This window comes from Varanus komodoensis, unplaced genomic scaffold, assembly GCF_004798865.1.
Source record: "Varanus komodoensis strain SLA01 unplaced genomic scaffold, ASM479886v1 scaffold46_1, whole genome shotgun sequence".
Taxonomy (NCBI): Eukaryota; Metazoa; Chordata; class Lepidosauria; order Squamata; family Varanidae; genus Varanus; species Varanus komodoensis.
This window is the reverse complement of record NW_025336043.1, coordinates 984,241-1,011,857: the sequence shown is the minus strand read 5'-3', so window position 1 is coordinate 1,011,857 and position 27,617 is coordinate 984,241. Positions and strand designations below refer to the sequence as shown.

The 27,617-nt window shown below is 55.9% G+C and overlaps 1 protein-coding gene across 5 annotated transcripts in view; it reads right to left on the bottom strand.

The window, feature by feature from the left end:
* Positions 1 to 1,825: 1,825 nt before the first annotated feature.
* The window catches only part of TLE3 (TLE family member 3, transcriptional corepressor), a 66,884-nt gene continuing 41,092 nt past the window's right edge, over positions 1,826 to 27,617 (bottom strand). For 2 of the 5 annotated variants that reach the window (XM_044444877.1, XM_044444880.1), the window contains exon 22: positions 27,474 to 27,548. Coding sequence is in view for 1 of the 5 variants with exons in the window: in XM_044444882.1 (XP_044300817.1) it covers positions 1,869 to 1,874 (6 nt within the window). In the remaining 4 variants the exon portion in view is untranslated. Of the gene's footprint in view, positions 1,875 to 22,942; positions 22,992 to 27,472; positions 27,549 to 27,617 lie in introns of those variants that run through there. The other 3 variants (XM_044444882.1, XM_044444878.1, XM_044444879.1) reach the window with 3 other exon arrangements.

The window sequence follows — 27,617 nt, the reverse complement described above, 5'->3', positions numbered from 1 at the left end:
AGTTTGGTCATGCTACATAAATTTTCTGTTTTTAGTACATTTTTAAAGTGGCGGCATGATTAGACTCTGCCAACTTTGTTCCTGCGGCGGAGGAAGGGCCAAGGAGGGCTTCATGCACTCGCTCCCCGGTTTGGAAGCCGACCCTTCCTTGTCTGCTCTGAGGTCGCCAGTTTTGAAATGTTTCTGAGAGAAACTCAGCCAGAGCTCCAATGAGCCGATGAAGTTGTAAATTAATCAGAGCAAAAGAAAAACATCTGGATGCCTCATTAACTTAGGAGGCCGGGAGACATTTTTTGAGCTTTTACTTCCAGCAACCTGCTTTTCCCAGGTGTAGTGCTGCCTCACCTGAGGTGACAGGCCTCCTCCCTCTGCCTCATGGCAATAAAGGCAGAAGTACCGCAGGCGGCCGCTTCCGGGGCTTGCCGGCCGGCGGTGCTTTTTGAAGGGCTGTTGCGGCCCGCCGCTTGGTCGTTGCCCTCAAGGGTGGGAATGGGGCCTCTGCCTCCAAGCACGGGGCTAAAGCAGGGGCACGCAGCCCTTTGGACTCCGAGGGCCACCTCCGGAACTGGCTGCGCTGCAGAAGTTGGGCACGGTGGCGGCCAAAGCACCGCAGATCTGCGTGGGGGCAAAGTCAAGGTCGGCCCTGCAGACCCTCCCATGCTGAAGCAGCTGGTTCTTCCGACTGAATGCCAAATGCGCCGTTTCTCTGCAATTAAATCCATGTCATCTGTGCGGATCCCATCCTGCATCCTTTTAAGGTCACCCTGTCCGTCGCTCCTCTGCCTGCAGAGTCGAGGGTCCGCTCTGTGGCCTCGTCTGAGCGGCGCTGGGCACGGGACACAGCACCGCGGGCTTGCCGCTCGTTTCCCTCCAGGCGGACAAGGAACGTTGTGCAGGCGGCACCCATCAGGCCGCTGCAAGAGCCCTGAAAGCCGCTCCGTCCAGCCCTCGTGCTGCCGGTCTCCCCCCACGCGTGTTTCTGCGGGAGGCTCCGTTTGGGTCTTGCCAAGAAAAGATCCACTCTGCACCCCCATCTTTCCCTTGAGCTCCCGGACTGGGAGCTCGGAGGCCCTTGAGAAACCTGGGCCGGCTCCTGCGATCTCCACCCTTCGCCCGTATACACGCAGCTCTGCTGCCAGTTCCCCAGGGTTTCCAAGGAAGCGTCGCTCCTTTGAGGAAGGTGAGGGCGCCTCTGCCTCCGCTCTCGGTGGATGCCTGTTCCGCCAGAGGCCTTTGCCTGCCCGTGGCTTCCTCCGGGCGAAAGGGCTGGGCCAAGCCTGGGGTGGAGGGGACCACCCGGGGCCTTGCCAACCGGGAGCCGCGACGGAGCAGAAGCAGCGGCTGCCGGCATGCCAGTGGGGGGGGGGCGAGCAGGCTCTGCCCGCTTGCAGCAGCCCTCCTCTCTCCTGAGTGGGGACCGGAGGCGGGAGCACGAGTCTGGCCCAGGCCCCAAGGGCTGAGCCCGAGAGCCCGGCGATGCTCCGGGATTGAGTCCCTTCCCCTTTTCTCCCGCCGCTCCTGCACCTAGCTTCCCGTGGAGAAGGCGGCTGCTGATCTGTCTGGTCCCAGCATGTCGTAAGTATAGAATTGCTCTGTAAATATACATCATGTGGAGGCTTTGTGCCAAAGAATACACATCACATATTTAATAGTTTAAAAGTGTTTATTTTTTTTCCACCGCAGAGATCACAGAGATACCCATGGTGTCTATTTGACAAGTTGGTGGGGCTTTTTTTTAATTGAAAGAGCCTGCCAATTTTCCAGTGAGTCATATACAACGCGATTAAACTCCGTGTTAAGTAGTTTGTTGGTGACAAACACAGCAGAGGAAGAATGAACCTTGTGTGCTCGGCAAAGCTTGGATTTCTTCATCCCTGCAGAAGGAGAGGAAGCGCAAGGGTTGGTGTTTAATGAAATGAGCTGCCCTTTATGTCTGCGCACAGCCGTCCCTCGTAGCGGCAATTGTGGGAGCGAGAAGATCGTTAGGAGATGACAAATAGCCTCGCACGGCTTGTATGCGCAGTGCGCGCAGCCCATAAAACCTAATTAGAATGTGCAAATAATGACGGAGAGACTCAACCCTATTTACAGGGAACAAAAGCCTGCAGAAAACGGGGTGCCGGGCTGGGCCGGGCCGGGCCGGGCCGGGCCGAGGAGGCTCCTCTGCCCAAGTGGCCTTGCAAGGACACTTGGCTGAGTGGAACCGACAGGGCCGTCCAGGCAGCAGAGCGTGGTGGCACCCTGTCCTTGAGCACAGTGGCAATCGTCTGCCCTTGAAGCATCTAAATGGATTCTCTTCGCCACCATCATCATCTGGGCCACGTTTTCAGTGCTCCGGAGGGCACCGAGCAGCTCGCGTGCATCAGCTCAGGATGCCCCAGGACAGATCTGTGAGTGAGGGAGGGGACGCTCTCCTCCCTTCAGTGCGGCTATTCCGCAGGCTCGGAGCAGGCAGAGCCTTCCCCACCTCTCGCTTCAGTGCCAGAGGCCAGCTTTGGTGCTAGTTTATAACAAATGTTATACAAATCGTATCATATTTACGTTGTACTGCATTTCTCCAGCTGAAGTCCTCTGATCAGTTTGCAGTGGTTAAGAACCTAAAGCACGGGGCGTTCCAGACCATGCCAGCTGGGAGCAGCACAAGTGCCGAGTGCACGGAGGAGCCGCACGTGGTCCCTGGGGAGGATGGCCCGGGCCCGGCACGCCCCTCCTCTCCCCGTCCTCTGGGTGCCAAGGGCAAGCCAGCCACCAGGTGTGGGCTCCGAGCATGACATCTCTGCCGTTTCCTTTCTAGCAACACCCGAAAGGGCCAGAGACCGTGTGATGCCACAACGCGGTTGGTCCCCAGGGGAGTGGCCAGGGGCGGCAGGCGGGCTCGGAGTCTCCCTCTGGGGCTGCAGCGCTGGCATGAGGGAGGTTGGATGCCCTGCCCTGCCCTGCCCTGCCCAGCCCCCAGGCTGGCTGCTTCCTCTGGTGCAAATGTAGAAGGGAAAAGGGGACGTCCCAGTGGGCGGGAGGGAGAGCCTGGGGCCTCACCAACCCTGCCAAGGCGCCATCCTGGAGAGACGCAGAGCAGGAAAAGCTTGCGAAGGCAGGCCAAGAGGCAAACTTCACCTCAACCACTCTTCCCTTCTGATGGAGGCCACCCAGCGGGGCCTGGACTGTGTGGCAGCCCTGGACATCAGGAGCTTCCTGCTAAAATGTGGCTGCAGAACGCCAAAAGGTTGAAAACCGCAGCATGAGAATGAACAGCACGCCTGCAGCTGTGTGAAAAGTTAGAAAGCGCATCCTCCAGTTTTGAAACAGCAAAAGCAGGTTTTCCTCTTCGACCAGCTCTTGACCTGTGGGGAGGTGCCAGGGAAAGCCGCGGGACCTGTGAGTCTGTGGACTGGCCCCTGCCAGCCTCTGCCCACTTGGCCCAGCGGGAATGGCTGCAGCCCTGCATGGCAGGCACTGCGGAAGCCCAGCCGCAGTCCAGAAGGGAGATCGGGGGGCTTGAGGCAGGCCCACGGGCACCCCCTGTTGCTGCACCCAGGCCGTGGGCCGCCCCCTCCTGGGCCCACTGCGGCTGAGCGCCCTCCGGCCAGGCTGCCCTGAGGCCCACCAGAGCTGCCAACGGGAAGGTGCACACGTCTCCACCGTGGAAACGCAGAGCCAGCACCCGCAGCCGCCTCCCTCTCCCTCGGCGTGCTTAAATTCTCTGACAAGCAGCTCATCATTAATACTGTTTGCCTAATTAACACATTTCTTGAATGACAGCAAACATGTAAACAGGTTTCACTGAGCAAACGGCTGCCTGATTAAAACTGCAGTCTGAGCTAATTATATGGAAATTTCTTCATTAGTTTCCCTCTTTTTTCAGGAGCAGCCACTCGGGCTGTGTTAATAATCAGCTCGGCTCGTCACCGGCGGCTCGGAAGGAGGCTTTCTGGGGCTCGTGGCCGTCCTGTTTCGAGACTGTAATTAACTTTTGCTCCCAGGACGGACCGCAAAGCCCTGCGGAGCGAGGCCCAAGGCGGCCGGCCTGCGTCAGGCGTGTCTGTGGCTCCGTGGCCGCAAATGTGTTGCAGCCGCCGGGGTGAGCCAGGTGGGGGGGCCGCCCAAGCCCCCGCCGGGCCTGCCCTGCCCTCAAAAGGGGCATCCAGGGATGGCAGCGAGCAGGCACCTCCACGGGTGAGGGGAGCTCTTTCAGACCCACAGCAGGGGGCAAGCGACGCGACCCGCTAGGATGGCCAGAGGAGGCTTGGCACACGGCCGGCGCGTGGAAAGCGGGCCGCAATGGCCCGCCGGGGGCCGCGGATTTGAAAGGGCTCTCGTTCGCCACCAAGTGGCACTTCCCAGAAAGCGGAGGCAGGGCAGAGCGGCTGTGTTGTGGGGCCCCAAGGGAGCTGGGAGGAAGGGAGGGCAGCGCCCAGTGAGCCCCGCCATGCGCTGGCGCCCGTGTGTGGTCTCGGGAGCAGCCCCCACCCATGGCACCTGCCTGCGGGTGGCCTCTGCCACCGTGCCCTGGGCGGCCAAGCCTTTCCACCCAGCACGGCTGGGTGGCAGGCCGGGGGGGGGGCGGCCAGGACAGAAGCGGCCCCCTGTCTGCTGCCCTCCACTCATGTGACCAGCAGGTGTGCTCGCAATCCAGCGCCGGGGAGAGTGAGGGGGCGGCTGCTCGGCCTCCTCCCCTTCCGCCACGCACGCCTCTCGTCTCCCTTCCTCGGTCCACGCAGTGCCCCACGTCAGGCCTCCCGGTCTGGTTTCCACAGCCGTTCGTCGCCGCATCAGGCCGGATGGAGTCCCATGCCGTGCTCGGGTGCCTGGGCCCCACATGGCAGCCCCAGGCGCAGGCAGGTCACGGCGGAGAATCTGGCTCCGCAGCAGCACCTCCTGACCGGACGGTCCGCTCACGCGGCTGGCAGACGAATGGCGCCCTTTGGGGCGATTTTGTAAAGGGAAAGGATCGAGCGCGCTTTTGCAGCGGAGGGCAAGTCCAGGTGATGGGCGAGAGCTTACGCTCTGGAGCTAATCAGGCCCTGCTGGCCCAGTGGCACCGACACAGCAGCAAACAGCAGGAGGGATGAAAGCGGGGGGAAGCCGAGGGACGGGGCGGACCCCGGGCACAGGCAAACCGGGCGCCCGGGGAGGAGTGTCGCTTGCCCTGCAGAGCCATGCTGGCCACCGTCTTAGCAATGCGTCTTTGTGTGGGGCTCTGCGGTCCTTTTCTCCTGTGATGGTTTTACTTGGGGTGTTTTTCTTCATAGGGCTGTTTTGTAAGGGTGCAAACCAGGCCCCAACTCTGTGTGAGGGACAGGGAGCCGACCGACCTGCAGAAATCGGCCCCAGAAGCCCGGCAGGGCCTCAGCTCTGTTCCGACTCACCTGCCCGAGTGCAGCCAGGTGTCCTCTTTTGCAGAGGAGAGGCCTCTGCTAAAGACCGCCAGAAGACCTGGCTCAGAGTCCCTTGTTTGAAGGGCTGCCAAGCCAAGTTCAATTTAGGGGTGAGCAGCCACAGGAAGGGATCGCCGGGGGGCTGGCAGCTCCCCCCCAGAAGCCCCCCAAGTGGGGCTGCTCCCCACACAGCACCAGGTGCACATTTGCCACCGGTGCCCCATCCTGGCCGCCTCCTGCTGACACCTCCCCTCCTGCTTGGCCATCTGCAGGCCCCTCCCTGCCCACTACCCGCATGCAGGCCAGCTGGCAACTGGCTGCACCGGGGGGGACTGGCCGTCCCGAGCGGAAAGCCCAGCCCTGCCTCAGCCCATCCGTTCCAGGCTCCCAGACTCCTGGCATCCAAGCACATTCCTCGCAGCTCCCGCATCTGCGATGAACCGATGCCGCAAAGAGGCTGTCAGGCGTTGGACTGGCTGCAGGCACTGCGGATTTGGGAAAGTGACCGGAAGCATCTGATTCTTCTGCATAGCCCCCCTCAGAGGACAGGTTTGGGGAGCCCAATTCCAGACACAACCCTGGAACATCCCTGCTGAGTCCTCCAGGTGACGCGCCACACAGAATGCCCTGCTGCACCATTCCCGTTGGATTTCCCCACTAGGGTACTTGCAAACCAGGTCAAGACTCCCATCTCTCTAAGCCCCTCCAGTTTAATTTGTTTATCTTGTCAGCAGAGAGAATGGGGGGGGGGGGAGGGATGGGATTAAAGAAATCGTAGCGGTGGAGCTCCTGGCCCACTTTGTTCTCCTCGTGCAATTTTATCTGGGGCTGCGAAGCGCTGTCCGCAGCTTATCGGCCCACCAGAACCTTCTGTAAGGGACCTGGGAGGCTGCTTCCCTTCCAACCGGACAGCATTCCCAGCCACGCGGTCTGGGGCTCGTTCCGAAAGAGCGCAGCCGGCTTCCCCCACTCAGCCGCGGCCCTGTGGTTCTCAGAGCCCACCCAGCGTGGCGCTGCCGTGCGCTCTCGGGTTTGGAGGGCAGAACTTGGGGGCGTGGGGCTGAGCCCCAGAGGAGCCTTGCCTGGGAAGGCTCCTCTGGGGGCCCTCGGCCAAAGTGCGCCTTGCACCAGGAGGCTAATGGCGCCCACAGCCCGGGTCGGGCAGCGCGTCTGCGCGGGAGGTGCCAGGCAGGCCATGCGCGTAACGGAAACGTCCGCTTGGCCCGCGAGACGAGGCCGTCGGCTCTGCTCTAGCAAGCTGCTCCCGCACTTCTGTGCCTGGCACCTGGGCTGCCGTGAGGGGCCGCCGGCTCGGGTGAACCCGGAGCGCCGGTTTCATGGGGGCCTCTGTGCTGGGCTGGCTGCCCATCCTGCCACACTCCAGACCCAACTGTGGAGCGATGACTCGCGCCCCCCGCCCATTTCTTCTGGTGCACCACACATGCCCCAGGCCATAGGAAGCCGCTTGCATACCCTTCTGCAAGCGCCCCACCCGACCCATGCGGGTGTCCTTTCCCCAGAGGCCCGGGACACCCCCCAAGCCATCCCCCGTGATGGCGCCTGTGGGGCAGGCGAGCCGAGCAGCCGCTGGCCACCTCGACACCAGAGGAGGTTGCCTCAGGGCAGACCCAGCCCCCCCCCCCATTCCTCCGGGCACTCACTCTCAGCCCAGCGGTGTCCCCACTCGATATGGGGAGCCGGAAGCCCCTTGCTGGGATGGGGAAGGTGCGGGGCATCGCGTGCACAGAGCAGCTGCGTCCAAATGACTTTGCTTGACACTCTCAGGGCATAAAGAGGAGAAGAAGAGTTGGCTGAGCCCTGCACGCCCTTTGGGGTCCTGGCAATGAAACCGTCAGGATTTTTGTAGGGCAAGAAGGGCTGCAAAACCTGCTGGGTTCAATTGTGTCTTGCTAGTCCTCGCCTTTCACTCATCTCTGCCTTGGAAAACGTGCATTTTCCCTGGAAAAGCTGTATTTCGCTGCACCCTGGGGGGATTTAAAAACTAGGAACATGTGCCGATCTTGGGTTTGAACTGAACTGTAGACCGGAACGGTGTCAAAGCTTCCTATAGTAGTTTGGTTTACTTCCGTCCTTCTTGCCAAGAAGCATGACTCATGGCTCAGCCCACTTTTACCCATGTTTTGGTGGCTCTCAAAGATACTCCGCTCCACTGGGAGGCCACGAAAGGCCTTTCTCGTGTGAATGCAGGCAGCGATGGCAAGCGTGGACAAGGCCGTCTGAACAGCTTTGTGGGTCCTGGGGCCCCTGCGACAACTACAACTACCGTTGATTCTGGAAGTGTTCCCATTTTCCAAGGGTTAACATACACAGATCAGTATGGGGCCCGTGGGGAAGGGCCCCTCAGGCCCCTGCGCTCAGACGGCCCTGAGCGTGGACATGCACACGCAGGAGTGCCCCTCCCGCGCGTCCCGTGTGTCCTCGGCTGCTTTCTTGACGTGTGAGAATGGGCCAACCTGCAGCGATGGGGTTCCAAATGGTGGGAGCGTGGCGAGGCCAAGCGAGGCACCTCATGGTCTCTGGTGCAAAACGCGCACAGCTGTCCCTTACAGACATGCCACTGCCGGGATCCACGTCTTCGCTTTCCCCGGCTCCCTTGCTCACACAAAATGCGCGCACTTTTGCAAGCAAGGAGTTAAAAGTGAGTTGGCCCAGAAAGCCGCCCTCAAAACATCTGAGAAGTGTAAAAGCCAAGTCTTCAAGGAGAGAGCGACTCAGAAACTCAACTCCTCAATTTCTGCAGGAGGAAATCACTTGCCTGCCAAGTAAAATGCAGACACACATTTATTTCAACGGGGCTTGTGCTGGGTTCCTTTCCGAACTCCTTTTCCTTTGCTTTATGGCCTTATAAAAGTGCCTGAACAATAGCTTGTTTATCCCGTCTGCGCCAGCAGGCCAACCGGCAGCGCAAGAAGAGCCTCTCGCGGCACAGGCCCCAGCGATGCGCCACACGGGACAACCATGAGCGGCTTCCTGGCCTTTTCCTCCAAGGATGCGGCCCCACGGCCACCAGGTTCTTCAGAGCAATGCCAGGGCGGTTCTTGGCTCTTCCCCGCACCACGATCCCAGCGGCTCCCCAGCGCAGGCTTCAGAGTGCCCATCCGTTCATCCACCCTATCTGGAAAAATACAGGGCATTTCTTTTAGTCCTTCTTGGGCCAACAATAGCCAGAAGGGCAGTTCCAGCGAGGAATACGCTGGGAAAGGGTGTGATCCTGCCCTTCGTCCACAGTTTTTAAGGAGAATTTCCCAATTTAGGCAATCGGTTGGTGCAGGCCGAAGGTGCGCTGCCATGTTTGGCTGCTCTTGGGTGCGTCCACCGTCCCCATCTGGGTTTGGGCCTGGAAGACTGAGGCCAAGGAAGCGCTGGCACAGGGCCCCTTAAGCAAACCCAGCTGGGACAGGGCACTGTTTCGTTCTGGATGCAGGCAAGAGGCGAACGGGCTTGCCTCTGTGCCATGGGAGTGACAGGCATCGGTCCTAATTGCACACACAGCCTTCCATACGGATCTGCCAGCTGTGCGACCTGGCATCCTTGTCCCGCACCTTTCAGCCCCTGCTCTGGCACAACCCTTCCTTCCCCCGCTTCCGGCGTCGCTTGCGCCCGGCTGGCTAAAAGGGCTGCAGAACAGTCCCTTCCAGCCAGATCCACGAGTGCAGCTCTTATTTCGGGGGTACCCTAAGGATGTGGCTGAAGGAGCGCGCCCAGCCTGGAGGCCTGCGGACGACGGGACGCCCAGGAACAAGTGGCAGGCCGTGCCGGGAGAGCTGCAGCAGGGGTGAGTGACCCCCGCAAGGGTCGGCCTATCTCCGTTCATCAGAACTTCCGCCCCCACCTCTTTTCTTCTTCTTGGCTTTGGCAAGTCTTTTAGCATCCTTTTTTCAGAATTAAAAGGGGAGGGTTGTGGTGGAACAGATAAGAGATAATTGCTTGGCTTTGACTGGGCCACTGATGTGAAAATAGGATTGGAATTACTCACTCTGGTTGAAAGGTTAGTTGAAGGTTATTACAGGAAAATTGTTATTCATACATTTTTTTTCTCCCCCTGTGCTGCTGGATAGCCTGAAAGATTAAATTCACAGAGTGCCTAATGACCCATCATGGCGGACAATGGAGAATGAAATCTCCAGAGACTCCAGATAACCGCACAGGCCTCTGCTGCATAATTCATGGGCTCCGCAGAGCAGACACCCTCCCAGCAGATTACATGCGAGCTTTCATTAGGAGGAAGGCCACTGAAAGCAGCTTTTAGAAACAGCGGATATTTGGAACAGAAGTGGAATTACCATCAGCATTCTGCACGGGTTTGTTTATGCCTTAATAATCTGCTTTCCCTTTTTCTCCTGACCTTCATTCCATGGGAACCAACGCCAAAGGGGATGAAGGAGGCCATTGTTCAGGCAACCTGGCGAATGGACGGCACGGCGTTGGCGTTGCCTCTTCCGGGGGAGGCTTGCCAGGCACTGCTGACGTTCCCCAGCGGAGCCCTGCCCTGAGCGGACGCCCAGGGGAGCGGTAGTTACGATGCCCCGCGGAGGGGTGGAGCAGTGAGCTGGCTCGCTGGCTCTCGCCGGGTCTGGATTCTTTCCAAGCCTGTTGGCAGAAAAACCCAAGCAGGTGCTTTGATCAATAGCTGTAAGAAAGGCTCTGGCCCAACCTTTCTCACCCTGGAAGAAAGGAGGGATCAAGGGAAGTTGGGAAATGCTTGCTTCGCTTGACATTCCCTCTTCCTGAGGCTGTTGAAACCTGGCCAGGGCTGGGGGAAGCCCTGCTTGGATCCAGAGGGGGAATGAGGCTTCCCAACCCTCGTGGCTTCCCCACAGCTCCTGGAGCTCGCCGCAGACCTGGCCGGCACAGAGGCCTTCTGCGTGCACCTTCCGGTGCTTGTGTGCCCGTGGGGAGGATTTGGAAGCCCAAGCGCGGCCAGCCGCAGGGAGCTGAGCCGAGACCAGGCCGTCTCTGGGCCAGCTCCTGGTTGGACATGGATCTGCGATGTGGGGCTGGGGGGAGGTGTGCCCACCTTGGCCGGTCCCACTCATACCTTGCCACCCCCGGAATGTTTGACCCAACCCACCAGTTTCCAAAGAAAGAAAAGCACCCGTGTCAGAGTCTGCTGGGCTTTGCTGAGGCACAGTTGTCTTTCCGGGCCCAAAACGAGGCCGTTTGAAAGAACAGAAATGGATGGACCTGATAGTGGATGTCTTGTCTTAGGAAACACCGTCCTCGATCCCCCAAGGCTTTTAGGAAAGGCTGCTGCTGCTGCTCGGTTGTTCCCCCACTCAAGCTTAATTCTTTAATTTCAAGGGAACAGGTTATTTGCAATACATTAAAGCCTAATTGTTTGTCAAACATGTGCTTATGGGTTCAGCCATGGTCTGCTCTTTTCCTAGGCCCCAACAAATATGCTTTAAATCACTAATCAGCAATTAGGATACACACAAAGGTTTATCTCCTTGCATCTAAATGGAACCCTAATTAAGGCCACACACTTCCGAGGGCTTTCCTAAATTCCAAAGGGACCGTTCAGGGCAACTGCGTAAACGCACACCATTGCCACAGCAGGGTGATTTTTGGCTCTCCACTGGGCATTGGGTTAGGCACCAAACACTCTACCTTGCACCCTGCAAGGTAGGCCACCGACGGGAGGTAAGGGAATTATGTTTGGAGAAATCCCGTGGGTGCAGCTGGGCTCTAGCAGCTGCCTCCCATCCCCTAAGCAGCGTGTGCTCTTAAGTGGAAAGCAAAATTACAGCATCTCAAAAGAATATCAAAGAACTGCAAAGCGATCTGATAAGAGCAGAGCTTTCATCCTTTTCTGCTTAGCAACAGCAACAACCAAAAGCACCTTCAGGTAAAAGCTTTCATGTTCTTTGCTCCCGGTTCATTGTGCCTTCCAAAAACCCCTTAACAACAAGCAGTGGGTGATGTGCAGAGTGCTGGCCTGGTGCTCCATTCACGTTTCCAGGGATCGCAGCTGAAGATTTCTGCTCAGAATGGCTTTGCCAGCCTGAATGAAAATATTTTGTAGTGGCTTGCTTGAATTCCACAAGACTCCTCTCTCTCTCTCTCTCTTTCCCCCCCCCCCCCCCGTGCAGCTGCTGTGAAAGGGGGAAGGTCATTCCGAACAGGGTCCAAAGCGCCAGCGCCACAACTGCATCACACAAATCTGGCAGAAGGCTCGCCACGCGCAGCAGGCGTCACGGCGGAGCTGAGAAGGGGGCGGAAGAGAGGAGGAACCAGGCCGTGGGACCGCAGAGCACGACCTCTCCGGCTGAGGGGCCTTTTCAACAGCTCGGTGGGGAGGGAGGCTGAAGTGGGACTTGGAGTCCCAAGTGCCTCTGCCTGGAGCGGAAGGAGGTGCAGCCGAGGGTTTGATCTGCCAGCAGCATATTTTGCCTCGTGCTGCTTTTTGACTTCAGATTACTTTCAGCAGCTGTGGATGCCAGCAGATCGACACCCCGTGCTGACGATCGAGAACCTCATTGCCCTACTGACTGCGGTCAGAGTCATCAGGACTGATCCCTGGGTGCACTCCGGAGGGCTTCTGATTGACGGTCTCCTGCGCGCCCGGCAGCGCTGACTTTTAAGGAACTTATTTCTTGTGCCCGTCTTTCCAGCTGCGGTTTCCCATCCTGGCCGGCACGCTTCTTCTTTCTTGCTGTATTTGCTCAAACCTGTTTTTCATGTTTCCCTTCTGTTTGGGGCATTCGCCCTACCTTTTTCTGCGAGCAAATGTGCAGATGAGGGTTGGGCTTCATTCTTTCCCTGCATCACTTGCCCAGGTGCGTCTTGGTTCATGGCATCCTATTTCATCCTCCGAGAGGAAGCAAGACAGGGCGTCTTCCGGTAGGGCAGAAGCAGCAGCGACTGGCAGGCTTTGCGCAGCTCAGCAGGTGGCCAGCAGAACTCAAGCACGCACATTTGCCCCCCCCCCCCCCCCCCCCCGTGCTGAGGTCAACGTCTCCTAGGGCATTTCGACTGACAGAGCACTTAGTGCAGGGATTTCTCCTGCGAAGTCGCCCAAACCTCCTCGGCACCTTCAGCTTGTGACTTGTCCTGGGCGACACTAGTCTTGATTGCATTCTCCTGAGCGAAAGGCGCGATCGACCTCACGTGCACCTTCTTTGGCCGTGCTGCCAAAACCATCCGATCGTGTTGCGAAATCCCAGAACGAACACACACACGGGCAGCAAGTGGCCGTGCGGCTGTTGTCGGACCCGTGCTTAGCTGTTTCCCCCGCAAGGGCACCCTGCTTCCCAGCCTGACACCTTTCCAGGACGCAGGACTCGAGCACTGAGGGATGGACGAGACTGGCCTGACACAGGGGGCAATGCCCCCCACGGGCAGGCAGCCGCGTCTCTGTCGGAATCTCCTCCTGCAGCCTGCAAAACCCCGAGACGACTAACTCAGGCCAGGGCTCTTTGAGCGTCCCACGGCCGCCCTGCGTTTGCATGGGGGGCTGTCCATCCATCGGGGTGCCTACGCGAGGCAGCAGTGGCCTTGGCTGGCTGCTGAGTCACGCGCCTTCAATTCAAGCGGGGGAAAGCTCCAGCCAGCCGAGCTCGTTCCAGGCTCTCCACAGTCCTGCTGCAGCTGCCCTTTGCACAGTACACTCTGCTTGCTTGCTTGCTCGCTCTTGACTTTTCTATACCGCCCAACAGCCAAAGCGCCCTGGGCAGCTGGCCTTGCTTCCTGTGCCTGCTCCTCTGACCTTGCCCAGGTTCCTCACCTGCCCAAACTGGATGGTCGTCCCGAGATGGGACTCTCCCTGCTCAGATCTGGACCTGTCAGATGCCATGAGCCCCCAGGACCCCCAGAGAGGGGCAGGAAGTAGCCATTGGCTGAAGGAAGCGTTAGGACCCAGGTGTGGCTGGAGCACCTGGAAGAACCAGGGAGAATCACAAGGGCTGATTCTGGGCTGGGCTTGGGCTTGTAACCCGAGATCCGGCGAGGTGGTGGCGGAGCTTCTGTGGAACCCCTGCTGGCCCAGAGGCAGGTCATCTGGAACAAGCCGCAGAGGCCCACGGGACAGCCGGCAGGCGTCCTTCCTGCGCACCGGAAAGGTGGCAGGAAGGCGCTTGTGGGGAGCGTCCGGCCTCTGGGGCAGAGACACGGAATGGAGGACTATGTCAGGAACATGTAGGCCGAGAGGAGCAAGTCCTGGCCTCAGGACCAGGAGAAGAGCTGGGTTCACGTCCAGCTGTTGGCCGAAGAGCGTGATGCTGGACTTGAACCCAGTGGCCCAAAAGGCATTTCCACCCTGCAGTGGTGGCAAGGAAGCAAGAGAAGGAACGGCACTGTTATGAGAAAGAAAACGAGAGTGGAAAAGACCTTCCTATATTTGCCAAGTTGAATACCTGGCCATGTGAGCGACCGCAACTGCCTCAGCTGGCTGAAGTTTTCCAGATTCCATCTTGGAGTTAGTTCGAGTTTTCATTTATACCAGATTATGAATTTCAAGTGGGTTTGCTCCCTAAAAGCCCATGCTTATTTTCTTGCATCTTTTCTTCAAATCAGTGGTGTGCAACACTGAAAAACAAGCATTCTTTGTGCACAGTTTTAAACAGCACCTTTCATGTGTTTTCACGCACATTTTTCATGCATGGAAGCACATTTTTCAAAGGCATGGATGCTGCCAAACTCATTTTTGTGTGCTCTGCTAATCATGTTGCAAGTTCAGAAACTGACGTGCTTTGGCCACAGATTGTGTTGGTGTCGGCATTCAGTCTGGAAGCTACTGACTGATCAAAAATGAGCTGAACTTCCTGCATCCCTTTATTGAATACATTGGGTAGGAAGGACGATTTAAAATGTTACCTCCACACCATTTGGAATCTTGGAATCTTCAGTCAATCACATATTCTAATCCCCAGCATGTATCTTGCCTACGCTGCCCGTGCATTTAGGGTTCAAATGAGCAGGAAGGTTAGAAAAATGTAATATTGGTACTTCTAAACTATCCTCAGAATCTGGTTGAATTGCTGTCCAGAATTTGGGAGCTCATATGGCCTTGGCCAAAACTGAAATCACCATCAATTCAGAATTTAAAATTTGACTGCCAGATTCAAATTTTAAAGATCTTGGAGCACTGAACATCTGAACAGGAATTTTCACAGGTTGGTGTGGAATTAAAGAATCGCAGAACCGTAGAGCTGGAAGGAGCCAAGAAGGTCATCGGGTCCAAGCCCTGCTCAGTGCAAGACCTCGCGTTAAGCCATCCCTCCCAGACGGCTGTCCAGCTGTACCTTGAAGGCCTCCCATGTGGGAGAGCCCACCGCCTCCACAGGTCAAGGGTTCCACTGGCATGTTACTGTAAGAGCCCTTCCTGTAACTCGAGCCACTGTCCCATGCCTCATACTCTGAAATGATCAAGAAGAGAGCCTAGCTCTCCTCTCTGTGAAAGCTTCTCAAGTACTTGAAGAGAGATATCACGTCTCCTCTCAGTCTTCCCGCATCACGGCTAAGCAGGCCCAGTCCTTTCAGTCTCTCCTCACATTTCAGCTCTGGATCCACCCCCAAGAAGTCCCCATGCTTCCAGGCACAAAGTACCATGCTGGGGCCAATCCAGTGACATTGCCACTGAGAGTAACAGATCTAAGGCTCATTTCTCACTCAACATTATCAATTGCCGGTCTCCGAGGGAGGAGCCAGCCTTCCACAGCCCAGCTGGAACCAGTCCTTGGTGCCACTTTGAAAACCCCATAATTTGCATCATTTCTTTATGCAACTGCGATTCTAACCTCCCAATGAATAACGAAACTGGGGATGTTCTCAGAGCTCAGGAGCTTCATGGTCCCTCACTGAAGCAGCCAACTGTGCCTGTGGGAAGTAGCTCTCCTTCTCCACATGTGTCTGCCGGGAACATCTCAGCCTCTCAGTGGGGAACATCACCATGGATGCCCCAGATCCAGTTGTTGCTTACAACCCTCCCACACAGCAGGGCTGGACACCACGCACCTTCACGCCTAATCAAGTAGGGGAGAAAATGTGAAGTGGGAGCTGGGCAATAACAGACTTTATTGCATGGCTACTTGGTTGGCCACCTCCTGATGATAACCTTTGAGGCCACAAAGAGTCCAGCCCTAAGCACAGCCTGCCAATTAAGTTCCACCTTGTCTGAATTAAAGTATAAACAAAAATGTCTGCAAACTGGGGGAAAATGGAATGCTATTGTCAATGTAGTTTTTTATTTGTAAAAAAGGCTGTCAACATTTTTTGTGTGTCTGTGCAAAGCCTGTCACAATGAATCATAGCTGAGCAGTAATCCTTCGTTAGACAATTCCACACTAATTGCTGGCGAGGAGCCATTTGTCTCTTTTTTTTTCCACCCTCATTTTAACAAAACATTTATGCATGAAAGATTTAATGCCAGGTATCAAGCATATCATTGTAAATTTGCCACTAATTAAGGCTAATTAAAATAATTAAATGGCTGCTGAGTCACAATGCAAAATGGAAATTGCATTTGCCTTTTTCTCATGCCCTGTCCTTGATGCGGAATCGAGGCACAAACATTTCTGTCTTCCAGTTGGTGACACCGTGCGTGTGTATGTGTCCCTCTATCTACCTGGCACACACACACACACACATACACAACTTAAGAAAAGGGAAGGTGCTGATGGTTTCCTCTCTCCATTTGGGATTACTTCTGAAGGTTCTCTCTCCCTCTTAATCTGGATGAAGTTTGGGAAATGTGACACTCCGCTGCTGAGAGGAGCTGCTCGCTCCTGAATATTCATCACTCCCTGGATTTTTCATCAAAGCTGTTGGCAGACCCCCATGCCTCCATCATGAATAATGTATCCCCTGCTCCTCGGAGGCTGCAACGGGCCCGGGGTGGGCAGTGATGGCCTGGCCTGGTGCAGATGCCACATGGCCGTTCCAGATGTTGGGTTTCACATGTGCTCGGCTCATCCAAACTGGAAAGCGCCGACACCCAGAGTCGCAGCCCTTCCCTTCGCAGGCCATCTGGCAGGTGAATACAAAGCTCAGTGCATTGTGGGGGATGTGCTTATTTGCATGGGTGCCGAGGCTGCTTTCTCTTCCTTGCACTGGTGTTGCCCTTCCGTTGGGGCTGTTGCTGCAGACCATGAATCAGGCAACCAGGTCGGGGGCCAGTGCCTCGGGGAGGAGACCCTAACCCTTCCCGGCCTTCTGTTTGGGCATTGGCTGGAGGAGAGGAGACTGCCGCTTGGCGGCACTCCTCAAGTCCACCCTCTTCTCAGTCATCACAGTGCCAGCTCAGAACAACAGGCCCAAGTTGCAGGAGGGCAGGACAGGGCTGAACATGAAAAGAAAATCCCGACAGTCAGAGCAATACGATGAAACCAATGACCAAAGGAGGTGGTGGGCTCTCCCTCCCTGGGCAGCCCTCTGGGAGGGATGGCTCACTGCAGGCCCGGCGACGAGCAGGGTTTGACCCGAAGGCTGCTGGCCCTTCCAACCGGCCATCACAGGCATCTACAGCCTGTGGCAATCGATCAGGCAGGGAATGCCGCCTCTGCCGGCGATCCCACGAGGCATTTGCCGCAGAAACAGTGAGCCCCGTGGCACTTTGGCAGCTTCTCCTGGCCATGCGGACGCTTTCCGTCTGGCTTCCCACGCCAGGGCGCCCCCGCGCTTGCCACCCCCTCATTTCTCGGCCTTTTCTTCTTTCTGTTAATGGAGCGAACACCGAGCTGTGCACAGAAAGGGACTGGCTTTCTGGCATGTACCTGTACCTTGGAGGGATGAAGTGTAGAAAACCCAAGGGAGAAAACTGTCCTCCAGGGCAGCCACCCAAGCTGCCCAAGCAACTCCCTCACTGCTGGAGCTTCTGCAGAACTCCCACGTCCCTGGAGCACCTGCCACGGATGCCGTTTCCGGGTGGTGAGATGTCCCAGGATGGACAGGCAGCCTTCCCCAAACAGGGCAGGGACCATTTTGCTCTCTTGATCCATCTTTCATGACGAGTTCCAGTTACCGGCTCTTGGAACTCAGCCGAAAGGTGACCTGTCACCGTAGACACTGCTGCTTCTGGGCCGGCACTGAAGGGGAGATGGGATTACAGGGAAGCATCGTGGCTTTGGAGAAGAGGGAGCATTTTCGGGGAGAAAAACACCACAGAGGTGCCCCATGGTGCCAGGGTTGGCATACTCCTCTCGAACTTCGGAGATTTGGTGTCAGTTGACTTGTTCAGCTGTACATTAAACAAGCTTGGCAAGTTGGGCCAGTGCGCTCTCTCAGCCAGAACCCAAACTTTGGTGGGAGCGAGTCCTCTTTCCCAAGAGGAGGCACAGGAGGCAGCCTGTGATGAAAGGCTAAGTCAGCATTCTGCTGCGTGCCTGTGGAAACAGATTTGCTTCTCTCTGTACACCAACTGTCCAGCTCTCGCAAGATGTGGGAGAGCCCATCAAAGCAAAACATGCAACTTTCTGATAAATGCGTTGGAAATCCAGGCCTCTCTCTCGAACACAGAGGGTGATTTTGCGCCATCAAGGAGGCCCCGTGGTCTGAGAGACAGCGAGGTTTGTGCACCCTTCGGCGGCCTGCTCCCAAGAGCCAAATTCACACAGCTCTGCGTGTGTAGGCAAGAGGGGAGAACAAAATGCCATAATGATCAGCAGCGCCCATCCCAGAGGCCTGCCTGTGTCGCTGGGAGGATTTGCGGGCTCAGAACGAGCATGTTAGCAGTGCAGTCCACCCACCTCCCATACCGCCGCTGGCTATGAAGACAGGTATGGCAGCCAGCAATGCAAGACTGTTCAACAAAGGGAACTCACAGAAACAGGGAGCAGGGCTCCGTTGGGTATCTGTCTCGCGTGGTCCTCCTTGTCTTATTGTTTGTCCTACATTCCTTTTCAAGGTTTCCCTCAGAACACAGGTGGTGCCCGGATTCAGCTCCAGATCGGAATCCAGTTCTGGGTTTTCCCAAATTTCTCCCTCCCCCAGTTTCTTGGGTCCCTTTCTCGGTCTTCTTCAACGAACGGGGGCACAACAGGATGCTGAGCAGTCAGAATCTGCCTCAGTAGTTCTCCACGTCTCAGTTTCTGTGGCTGGCAGCCTTGTCAAGGTTCTCTTCAGAGCACAGGTCCTTACTGGATCCAGATCCAGGTCAGAATCCAGTTCCGGGTTTTCCTAAATTTCTCCCATTCCCTGGTTTCTTGGGTTCCTTTCTCGGTCTTCTTCAAGGCACGTAGAAACGACAGAATCCTGTCAGAATCCACCTTGGAGAGCCCTCCACGTCTCATGTTTTTGTTGCTGGGCTCCTTGTCAAGGTTCTCCTCAGAGCACAGAAGCTAGCTGAATCCAGATCCAGGTCAGAATCAGGTTCCAGGTTTTCCTAAATGTCTCCCTTCCCTGCTTCCTTGGGTCCCTTTTTCGGTCTTCTGGAAAGTATGGAGGCAGAATGGGATGCAGAGCCAGTCAGACTCCGCCTCAGGCAGCCCTCCATGTCTCAGTGTTTTCGTTTCGAGGTCCTCTTCAGAGCACAGGCAGCAGCCAGAGCCAGCTCCAGGTCAGAACGTGGTTCCAGGTTTTCCTACATTTCTCGCCTTCTGCTGCCTCCGTGGTTCGCTGGAGGCCTTTTCCGGTCTTTTCCTGGACAACAGCAACCCATTCCTGTCACGCTGCACCTGGAAGAAACAAGCTGCCTCCCTCACCGTCCGCCTTCCTAAGTGTCCTGATTCTGTTTTGCTTTATTGAAATTTACTTGCAATTATGAAGGGAGATACTTGCAAACAATAAGAGGGCTAGCATGACTGTCAGAAAAACATGAGAAAAATAAACACTGATCACATTGCAATAACCGGTCCCAGCACCGGGGGTGGAAAGACGCTGTCACACTTGTTTCGGATCCATGCATTAAAGCAGGAGGACCATCTGTCTAAATAAGCATTCAGACAAGACTGATGGCTGCAAACATGCCTTCCAAGGCTGCCGGAGCTGCAGGTTCTTCAGGGCTTCCCAAGCAGAGGGCTGGACCAGCTGCTTGACTCTCATTGACCCCATTCTGGCAGGTTGCATCTTCGGTTGCATCTGACTAACCTGCCATAAAGCCGGTGTGCGCAGTCAGAGTTTCTGGTCTGGTCGCAGCAGGGCCTTGAGCTGGGTGCTCAGAGCAGGTCGAAACTTTTCCTTTCGTTATTTGCATTGCGGGGCTGTTCAGAGGCTTTTAATTTGCCCCCAAAGCTTAATTATTAAAAGTGCTCCTTGTGTTTTGCATCTTTTCCCAACAGAAAAGCTTACTCATGTGACTGATAATGTACACAGACATGCCATATGATTAAAAAAAAAATCAGGACCATCCCCCAAGGCCTGATTCTCAGTGCCGCCTTCAAAGGAGACAAATGCTTCCAAGGATTAAAGCATTTGGTTTTTCTTGGATTATATTCTTCACTCAGTAAATATGAACCATTTTGCATTTCAAAACTCCTTCAGCAAACAGAACGTTTGTCTTTTGTGTTTGCTAATTTAAAAACAAATATTTGCTTGCCAAGCAATACAGTCTCTTAGGATGAGCTATTAATAGGATAATTAGGCAGCCAGTAATGAAAAGGATTGTTGGTAATTATGGAAGAATTGTTTTGGCATTTGAAGGCAGAAAAGGGAGGCTGGAGTGCAAAAATCTACCTTGGAGTTAATTAGCACAATTAGAAAGTACCTGAAAGAAAAAGAGGCCAACTGGGGAAGCCTTGTTTTTTTGCTTTTAAAGAGGTCCTGCAAGTATTTGCCCAGCGGCCTGGAAGGAAAACAAGATTGTGTTCTCACTGGAAAAACCCAAATCCTCCCCAGGAAGTGATCAGTGCAGGTGGGGCACGTGAGAGAGTCTGTCCTGCTGAGAGCTGGCCTGGATCCTGGGACTCAGCACCTCTTCTGGAAGAAGAACATCTGGCCACTGGGAGAGGCTTCCTGCCAGCCACCCCGAAACGGGGGGAGTCCCGGAAATGGAGCCCTCTCCACGCAGCCTTTGCTGCCGTGAAGCAGGGTGGAGGCCTTCCTCACCCGCCCATCCAGGGCTCAGGGTCCGAAAGACCGAAGCAGGTGGGGCGAGGCCATCGGCCACTGGACGGCCCTCCGGCGGCCGACGCTCGGTGTGTGATCGGGTGGGATGCTACACTCAAACGGGCAAGGTTGTCCCCAGTGGGGGAAAGCCGGAGTGGAAAGACGCTCGTTCTGGCACCCCGACTCTGGCCCCAGAACGAGCACAAAGCTAGCCCATGGCCTCCTGGCATGTGCGCCAAGCCGGCTCCCACGGAGGGCCCTGGCCGGAGAGCGGCAATGCCCAGCCCGGCATCCACCGCGGGCGCCGCTGGAGAGGCACCGTGCGTGTTCCAGCGGGGCTGACTCGGGGCCAGCCAGGGGCCAGCCGTTTGCCGACACACACGGCCGCTCCAGAGGCACCCACATTTCCGGCGCGTCGCATTCACTACTGTGACCATGCTCCCCTGGACACCTGAGCTGTGTGGCTGAGTTGGATTTGCTCTAAGATTGGGGCCCGTTCCAAGAATCATGGGGAGCTTAGCTAATTGGGAGGCAAGTGCTTTGTGAAATTGCTGAACCATCCCTTTCGCCGAACGGCAGGCACAGCACGTGGAAGGAAAATGCCAGCCTGCTCTGCTGCCAGATCTCGGCCCACCGAGCTAATGCCTTATCTTCAAGTACCTTTGCCTCGCTACAAAAATGCAGTGGCTGGATCTAAAAAGTGATTAATTAGAAAATTACATTTATATAACCCTTTAATCTGCATTTATAGGTTGCCAAGGGCAGAAGGTGAGGTGGGGGAATTACATCCAGATTAGCTTTGATCCCAAAGAAGCCGAGATCGGAGATTATTTTCAAAGGCATAAAGTGCAGAAGTGTACAGATTCAGGGCAAAGAAGGCCAAATCAGGTTGCTTTTCTCATGTGCCCTTACCAGGAAGGAGGAAAGAAAGAGGAAAACGCTTTGCTTTCCACGATTGACTGTGCAGTCTTTGCATATCTGGATCCAGAAAGCAATTGGGCTGCCAGTAGGAAGACGAGATGGTAGAAGAAGCCTCTTTCTAGCCGAGCGAGGCCTTCAGTTTCCTAAACAAAATTGCTTTCATTCTTCTCAACATGTGTTCAAAAAGATTAAAGAGCTGTAAGCTTGAAAGGCTTAATAGGAGTGTGTGTTAGAAAAGAAGTCCAGAATGGCCGCGTCCGTTCTGCTTCGGCGAGGATTTAGAAATCCTGTTTATTGAATTATAAAGAACCTTAAAGGATAAAGGATAGTGAAGTAGGGATTTTAATATTCCATGGCATTTGGAACAGTTATTTGATCACAACAATTATTTAGAAAGTATTTTGCTTGCTTGCTTTTCTAACTTCTTTAAATAAAAGCAGGGAAGCCAATTGACCATTAATGACCAATTGAATTAATAGGGAAAGTCCATTCTGTGAGGGGTGCTGACAGGGTTCCACGCTTCGGGTAAGCGCATGCTTCTGGAGAGATGGTGGTCAGCACAGGGGGTAGGGCAGCCACGGACCCCCAAACACACAGCCTTGCCCGGAACAGCCAAAAAATACGGAAACACAAGCAAGCCCTTCAGGTTCTCCAGAATTCGCCAGGCTGAATGGCCCCAAAAGCAGGTGGGAGGGAGGAGAGAAGAAGCCGAGAGGCCCATGAAGTAGGCGCGGCTTTGTAGGCATCGCGGTCACGCATAAGCCCAGCCAGGCGCATTTTGGTGGCGTGTCTCAGGCGCGCCGTCAGGGTTCCTTCTGCAAAATGGCTCTTTTGTTGTGGTTTTGTCAGGGAAAATGCACAGCCTGGTCCTGGGCACTCCCTCCCTCTGTCCCACTGCTTTCTGGGCCATTTCTGGTCCAGCAAACCTGCCCTGTGGGGCCTAGCAAGTGCCCACGGCAGCCCTTCCGGGGCTGGCCGTCTTTTCATGACAGGGGTGCCCACGACCGCCTGCCGAATGTCCACATTTGTTCCGCAGAGTTGGCGGTCCCAACCAAAGCCACCCGGATGCCCAGCCACGTGCAGCCCCTGAGAAGACGCCGCAGTTGCCTCAGCCTCCCCCAGGCCCTCGCCGTCGCACACCACGCTGGCCTTGTGTGTCAGCCAGCACAAACGTGCCACATTTGAGACATTTGGCAGCTGAAAGAGCAACATTTGACATGGTGAAAATGTCAGGCGCAGTTCTCGGGGGGCTGCTGAAATGCCCTTTCAGGGCGCCAAGGCTGCGTCCATGGATACAAGGTTTCGGGATTTCACAGGTACGGGATTTCACTGTGAGGAAGCAGGTTACCTACTAGGCGTGGGAGCTGTGGACAACCCCAGGCCTCTTCAAAATGCAACCCCTTCCTGTTGCACAGCAGGAAAAAAGTGCTCTCTTCAGACTTTCAATTGCTTTTAGAAACAATTTACAAAAATGTTTTTTTTTTAGCTGCAGTCCTATACATGTTTCGACAGAAGACGCCTTCCCAGCAGCCCCAGCCAGCAGGGCCAATGCGGCGATGGGAGACGAGGGCGGTGGGCGCCATCACCCGTCGCCATGCCAGGGTTCTGCGGAAGGAGTCTAGAGCCACGGGGTCAGAGGCAGCGCTGGCGGGTGGATCGGGAGGTCCTGAAGAGCCACATTCCCTGTGAGAACTTCTGCTGGGTAAGAGGATTGTGCAGATTAAATGAAATCATGAGACATGCCATGCAAATTACATCCCAAATCAGATTTTCCAGCAGGGATTAGAGGGGCAAGCCAGGGGTGGGTCGGGAGATGTTGCATCTTGATCTGGTTTGGAAGGATGCGTTTTCCAAACGCAGCCACAGAGCGCCCCTTTTGAATGTGTGCACTTTCCCCTTTTCCTATCTAATTAGCTGGCAAGCTGACAGGGAGGAAAACTCAGGTGTGGCTGCTCAGGCTCAAAGGCATCCATTACATATGGGCACCGGATCAGCCCCCCCCCCACGCGTGCATGTAGCGGATCAGGGCCCTTGGAGGCAGAAGGCAACTGGCTCTCGGGCCAAGCAGTCCGAGACTTGCCTCTTGCACTCTCTTTCTGTCATCCCGCATCCTGGGTAACTGGAGTCCTCCTGGCTTACATTCCATATGCAATTTACACATAAGTCACCCCCCCCCCCCGCAGGCGTGTCCTTCCAGGTCATGTTCACAAACTGCCTGGTACAAAAAGTCCCCAGAATTCAGCCTCCAGACTTTTCCAGTTTTTCTATAAACCCAAACATGTCCCCAGATCTTCATAAAATCATTCAGGGAGTCAAAATAGGCCCCAAATGAAGGAACCAAATAAGGAACCAAAAATGCAGTTTCAAGATGGGAGATATTTGGCTCAACAATAGTACAAGTGAGAAGGCTCTTGGGACAGGTGCAGCTCACAGGCTGAATATGAACACCCACAGCCAGATGTTGGCGAGCTGACCCGGCCAGATTTGCGGGACTCTCTGTACCTACAAAACTCATAATGTCGATGTTCCAAGCCCCTAATTTTGGGTAGGGGTGTTCGGTCATTTTGGAAATGGACAACGAAACCCGCAAGCCTCATTTATGTAATTAATTTTTATAAGGAAAGCACATGGGAATCCTGGAGCAGGCGGTGAAGGCCATGAGGAGGTTTGGCGGGGGGGGGGGGGCATGGCAGGCCTTCTGTCCACACCTCCACACCACAGCCCCTCCATCACCGTGGCAATGCAAATGGGGGTGGGGGAACGCCGTAACGGGCCACTTGCGGGAGGACAGCTCCCAAGGGGTCATCCTCGGGGCCCAGGGCTCGGGATCCAACCTCAGAGGGGCGGCAGGAAGAACCGCCCACTGCCAGCTCAGGGAAAACCCGGGCGCTGAATCCCGCCGCTCCGCATGCAGCCTCCGCACTGCTGTCCTGAGCTGCATGAGTGCCTGGCACGGGGCCCCCCCCCCGTCCTCCAGGCCCGGGCAGCTTGCCGGTTTGGGCAGCACTTTGGATGGAAGGCGCCCCTCCCCATGGCCCCCTCTTGAAACGGAGCACCCCTCCCCCCCTTGGGAGCTGCTCTTTCTCCGCAGCTCTGCGGCTGCTGCAGAAGCATTCTGGGTTGAGAACTGGCAATTAAATTACTCTGCAAACCACGAATCAATGTGTATGGATTCCTGGGCCGATACGTTGGCCAAATGGGCTATTATGGGCTTCTGTCTCGCAGCGAACGGGCCAGGCGGGGTCAAGCATCTCCTCGAACGAGGCCCAGCGAGCCGCCAACACGCCTCCGGGCGGCAGGTAGCAAGGACCGTGATCCCGGCTGGCACCTCCCGGGACCTTTTCTTCCTTGTTTGCCCACAATTGCTTCCGCCTGTCGCAGCCAACCACAAACCCTCTCACCTCAGCGAAGAGGGAGGGATGGACCGATCGATGGCGTTTCCTTCCCCTTTTCCCTCTTGCACATCAGAGCCCGGAGGCACTCCCAAGCTCCCTGCACTTGTTCCCACACACCTCTGTCTTTCAGTTTCACAACCTGTCCATGAAGCAGGCTGGAAAACGGCGCCAGCCTTCCCAAGCCGGATCGCCTCGTGTCTGGAGCGGGGTGGGAGGCCTTGGGCCGGTTGTTGCTGAGGGTCACACTCCCTCGAGGAAGGTCCCCTTTCCCCTGCCTCTTCCTCTCTGCCCAGGGGGGTAGATTATATTTGCTGATTCCCCCCCTGAATCTGTAGCTTCTGATAGTGGATGATGGGCCACCACTGAACCGCCCCTCTCGCCCCCAGCCGGGGAGCAGGGTTCCTCCATCACCCTCACCCTCGGACCGCCAACACGTGGAGGAGCGCACCTGCCTTCCCAGAGGTGCAGTGCCGAATGGGCAGGTACCCGTCAGGTAAGCCTCACGACGGGCAGAAAGTGCTTGTGCCTCACAAGGATGAGGGGGGCCCAGCAGCTCTCTTTCACCCCAGGCGCTCCCCACACCTGCCTCTCCCTGCGGCCTCCCGCCGCATCCTTGGCTCAAAGGCAGCAGCTCACGCAACTCGTTCGGACCAGCCAAGCCCCGGAGGACAGCTCCCGGCCAGCCCGCGGGGCGCCTGCGTGCTCACACCAGTACCAGAATGTTGCTGCCTGCTTTCCTTCCCCTCCTGGGAGGCTTCGGCTCCTCGGTCATGCCCCCAGCACACATTCTGCACAAGGCCAAGCGCAGGCAAGGAGCCCCCACCCCCGGAGAGAGTGAGGTGGTCTTCAGCCAAGGCCGGCACCTAGGCCGTCTTGTGGCCCCCGTTTCTGTGACCACCACCCTGTGATTTGTGGCAAAGGGTCAGGAGGGCAGTGAGAATCGTCAGGAAGGCCCGCAAATATGGAGACACGGGCCCAGTCAGATGCTGGAAAAGGCCTGGTGGGCCGGCCCACGGGCTGCTTTTGAAGGGCCTTTTCCACATTTTACGAGGCCAAACTGAGGATGAAACTCTGGTGACATGAAGAACTAATCCCCCATTCAGCCCCCAAAGGATTATTCTAATTACTTTGACTATTAGAAGATCAGGTGGGTCTATTTCCCCTGCACAGCCCCAGCTCAGAAGCATAACCCAGGCGGGTCTCGAAACCCGGATTCGCAGTGGGAATTGGAGAGCATCTTGAGCAAACAGAGGGAGCCAGCCAGCCAGGCCCGCTTCCGTCTGCTGGCAGGCCAGCCACAGGCTGGGGGGCTTCGGCTTTGTGAGAGCCTGAATAGGGGCTAAACATTTCTCCTGGCTTCTCGAGTGTGCAGACAGAGGCCCGGCCCTTTCAGATGCAAATGGCAGGGGCTCCTCTTTCATCTCCGTGGCAAGATCGTGGTGTCAAGCGGAGCCACGATGAATAACCCCGGGAATTTATGCTTTTATTGCCTCCCTCTGCACTAAGCCCCGGTCCTCGCCCCCCTCTCCCCAGGGGGAAAAGAAGCACAGATGGTCTCTTCTGACCCACCATTCATCATTCTGGCGAAAGCTTCAGTCAGTTCAGCGCCATGGCAGGGCCTGTTTGTTTCTGCTGATGAGGACTGTTAATTTGCACAGCGCTTTCATTAGGCCTGAACCACCAATTAATTTCCTTTGTTCCCGTTAAATGGCTGGTTCCTAAACATTTCAGCGAAGGGCTCATCTGAGAGCTGCGTCCTTCCCCACGGCCGGAGCGCAGGCAGGAGTGGCCGCTGCCCCCGAGGAGCTGGCCTGGGACCCGGGAAGAAGGCACCCGGGTGGCCACAGCGGCTGAGTGTGCAAAATTCCCCGGGCTGAGTGTGCAAAGCACGCCTCCGCTGCACGTGGCTTCTTCCGACCCTTCCCGGGTCGCTGGGCGGCTGTCCCTGCGAGAATTCGTTCGCAAGATGCCGAAGGCCAGAAGACCGACCCCTGCGTGCCCACGAAGCCGCCAGCACGACCCCCAGGACGAAAGGGCCTGGACGCCCCGTGCCCTCCTGCTCCTCTGGCCGCTGCTTCTAACAGACCGACATGCCAACGCGCACGTGCTCCCTGGCACGGCTCACCCTCCCAGGGCAGATCTGATGAAATCCAGGGGTGTCATGGCAGCCCGGGTAATTCCACAGAGCGCTGTGGGGCTCGGCTGCTTCCTTGCGGCTCGCAAGCTTCTGCCTACCATGAACAAGGCTTCTGGCAGTTGCTCCTTGAAGGTAGACTATCCCCGATCATGGAGGCTCCATTTATCCCCTGTATCGTGGCAAGTCCCTTGCCTTGCTGAATCAGGTTATTCAGGTGGAGAGCCACCTGCATGTATTTTTCTAGGATGCTCTGGACACATCAACCATTTCCAGGTATTTCTAACAGCAACTTTGCTATGAGCCACCCAGAGAGCTTTTGGCTACAGGTGGTACAGAAATGAAATACATTAAATAAGAAATCCAGTGAGTGAGTGCACAGTCCTATCATCTGTATCCTAAACCACACTCAGCCCTGAAACTCTGACGCTCGTGTTGATTTTTGCATGGGGTGGAAGGTACAGCTGGGCAACCTTCACCCCCGGTTTGCACAAAATGGGCCCTTTTTGCCCCTCTTGCAAGGATATCTGGGGAGGTCTGGCCTTTCCACTGGCCTTTCTGGGTCTGGCCTTTCCACTGCTCTGGTTTAAAACTTCCTATGGATGCCAGGTTTTATTTTGGTTTTTATTTCTATTTTTATACTGTAGCTTTTGACTTTTTAGTGTATTTTATGTTGCAGTTTGAAGTTTTCTTTGTTGCCAACCATCCAGAGAGTTTCAGATGCTGCTTAGGAAAGGAAAGTAACACATCAAATGTGTGAGGAAAACAGGTGAAGAAATAACAACAATAGTA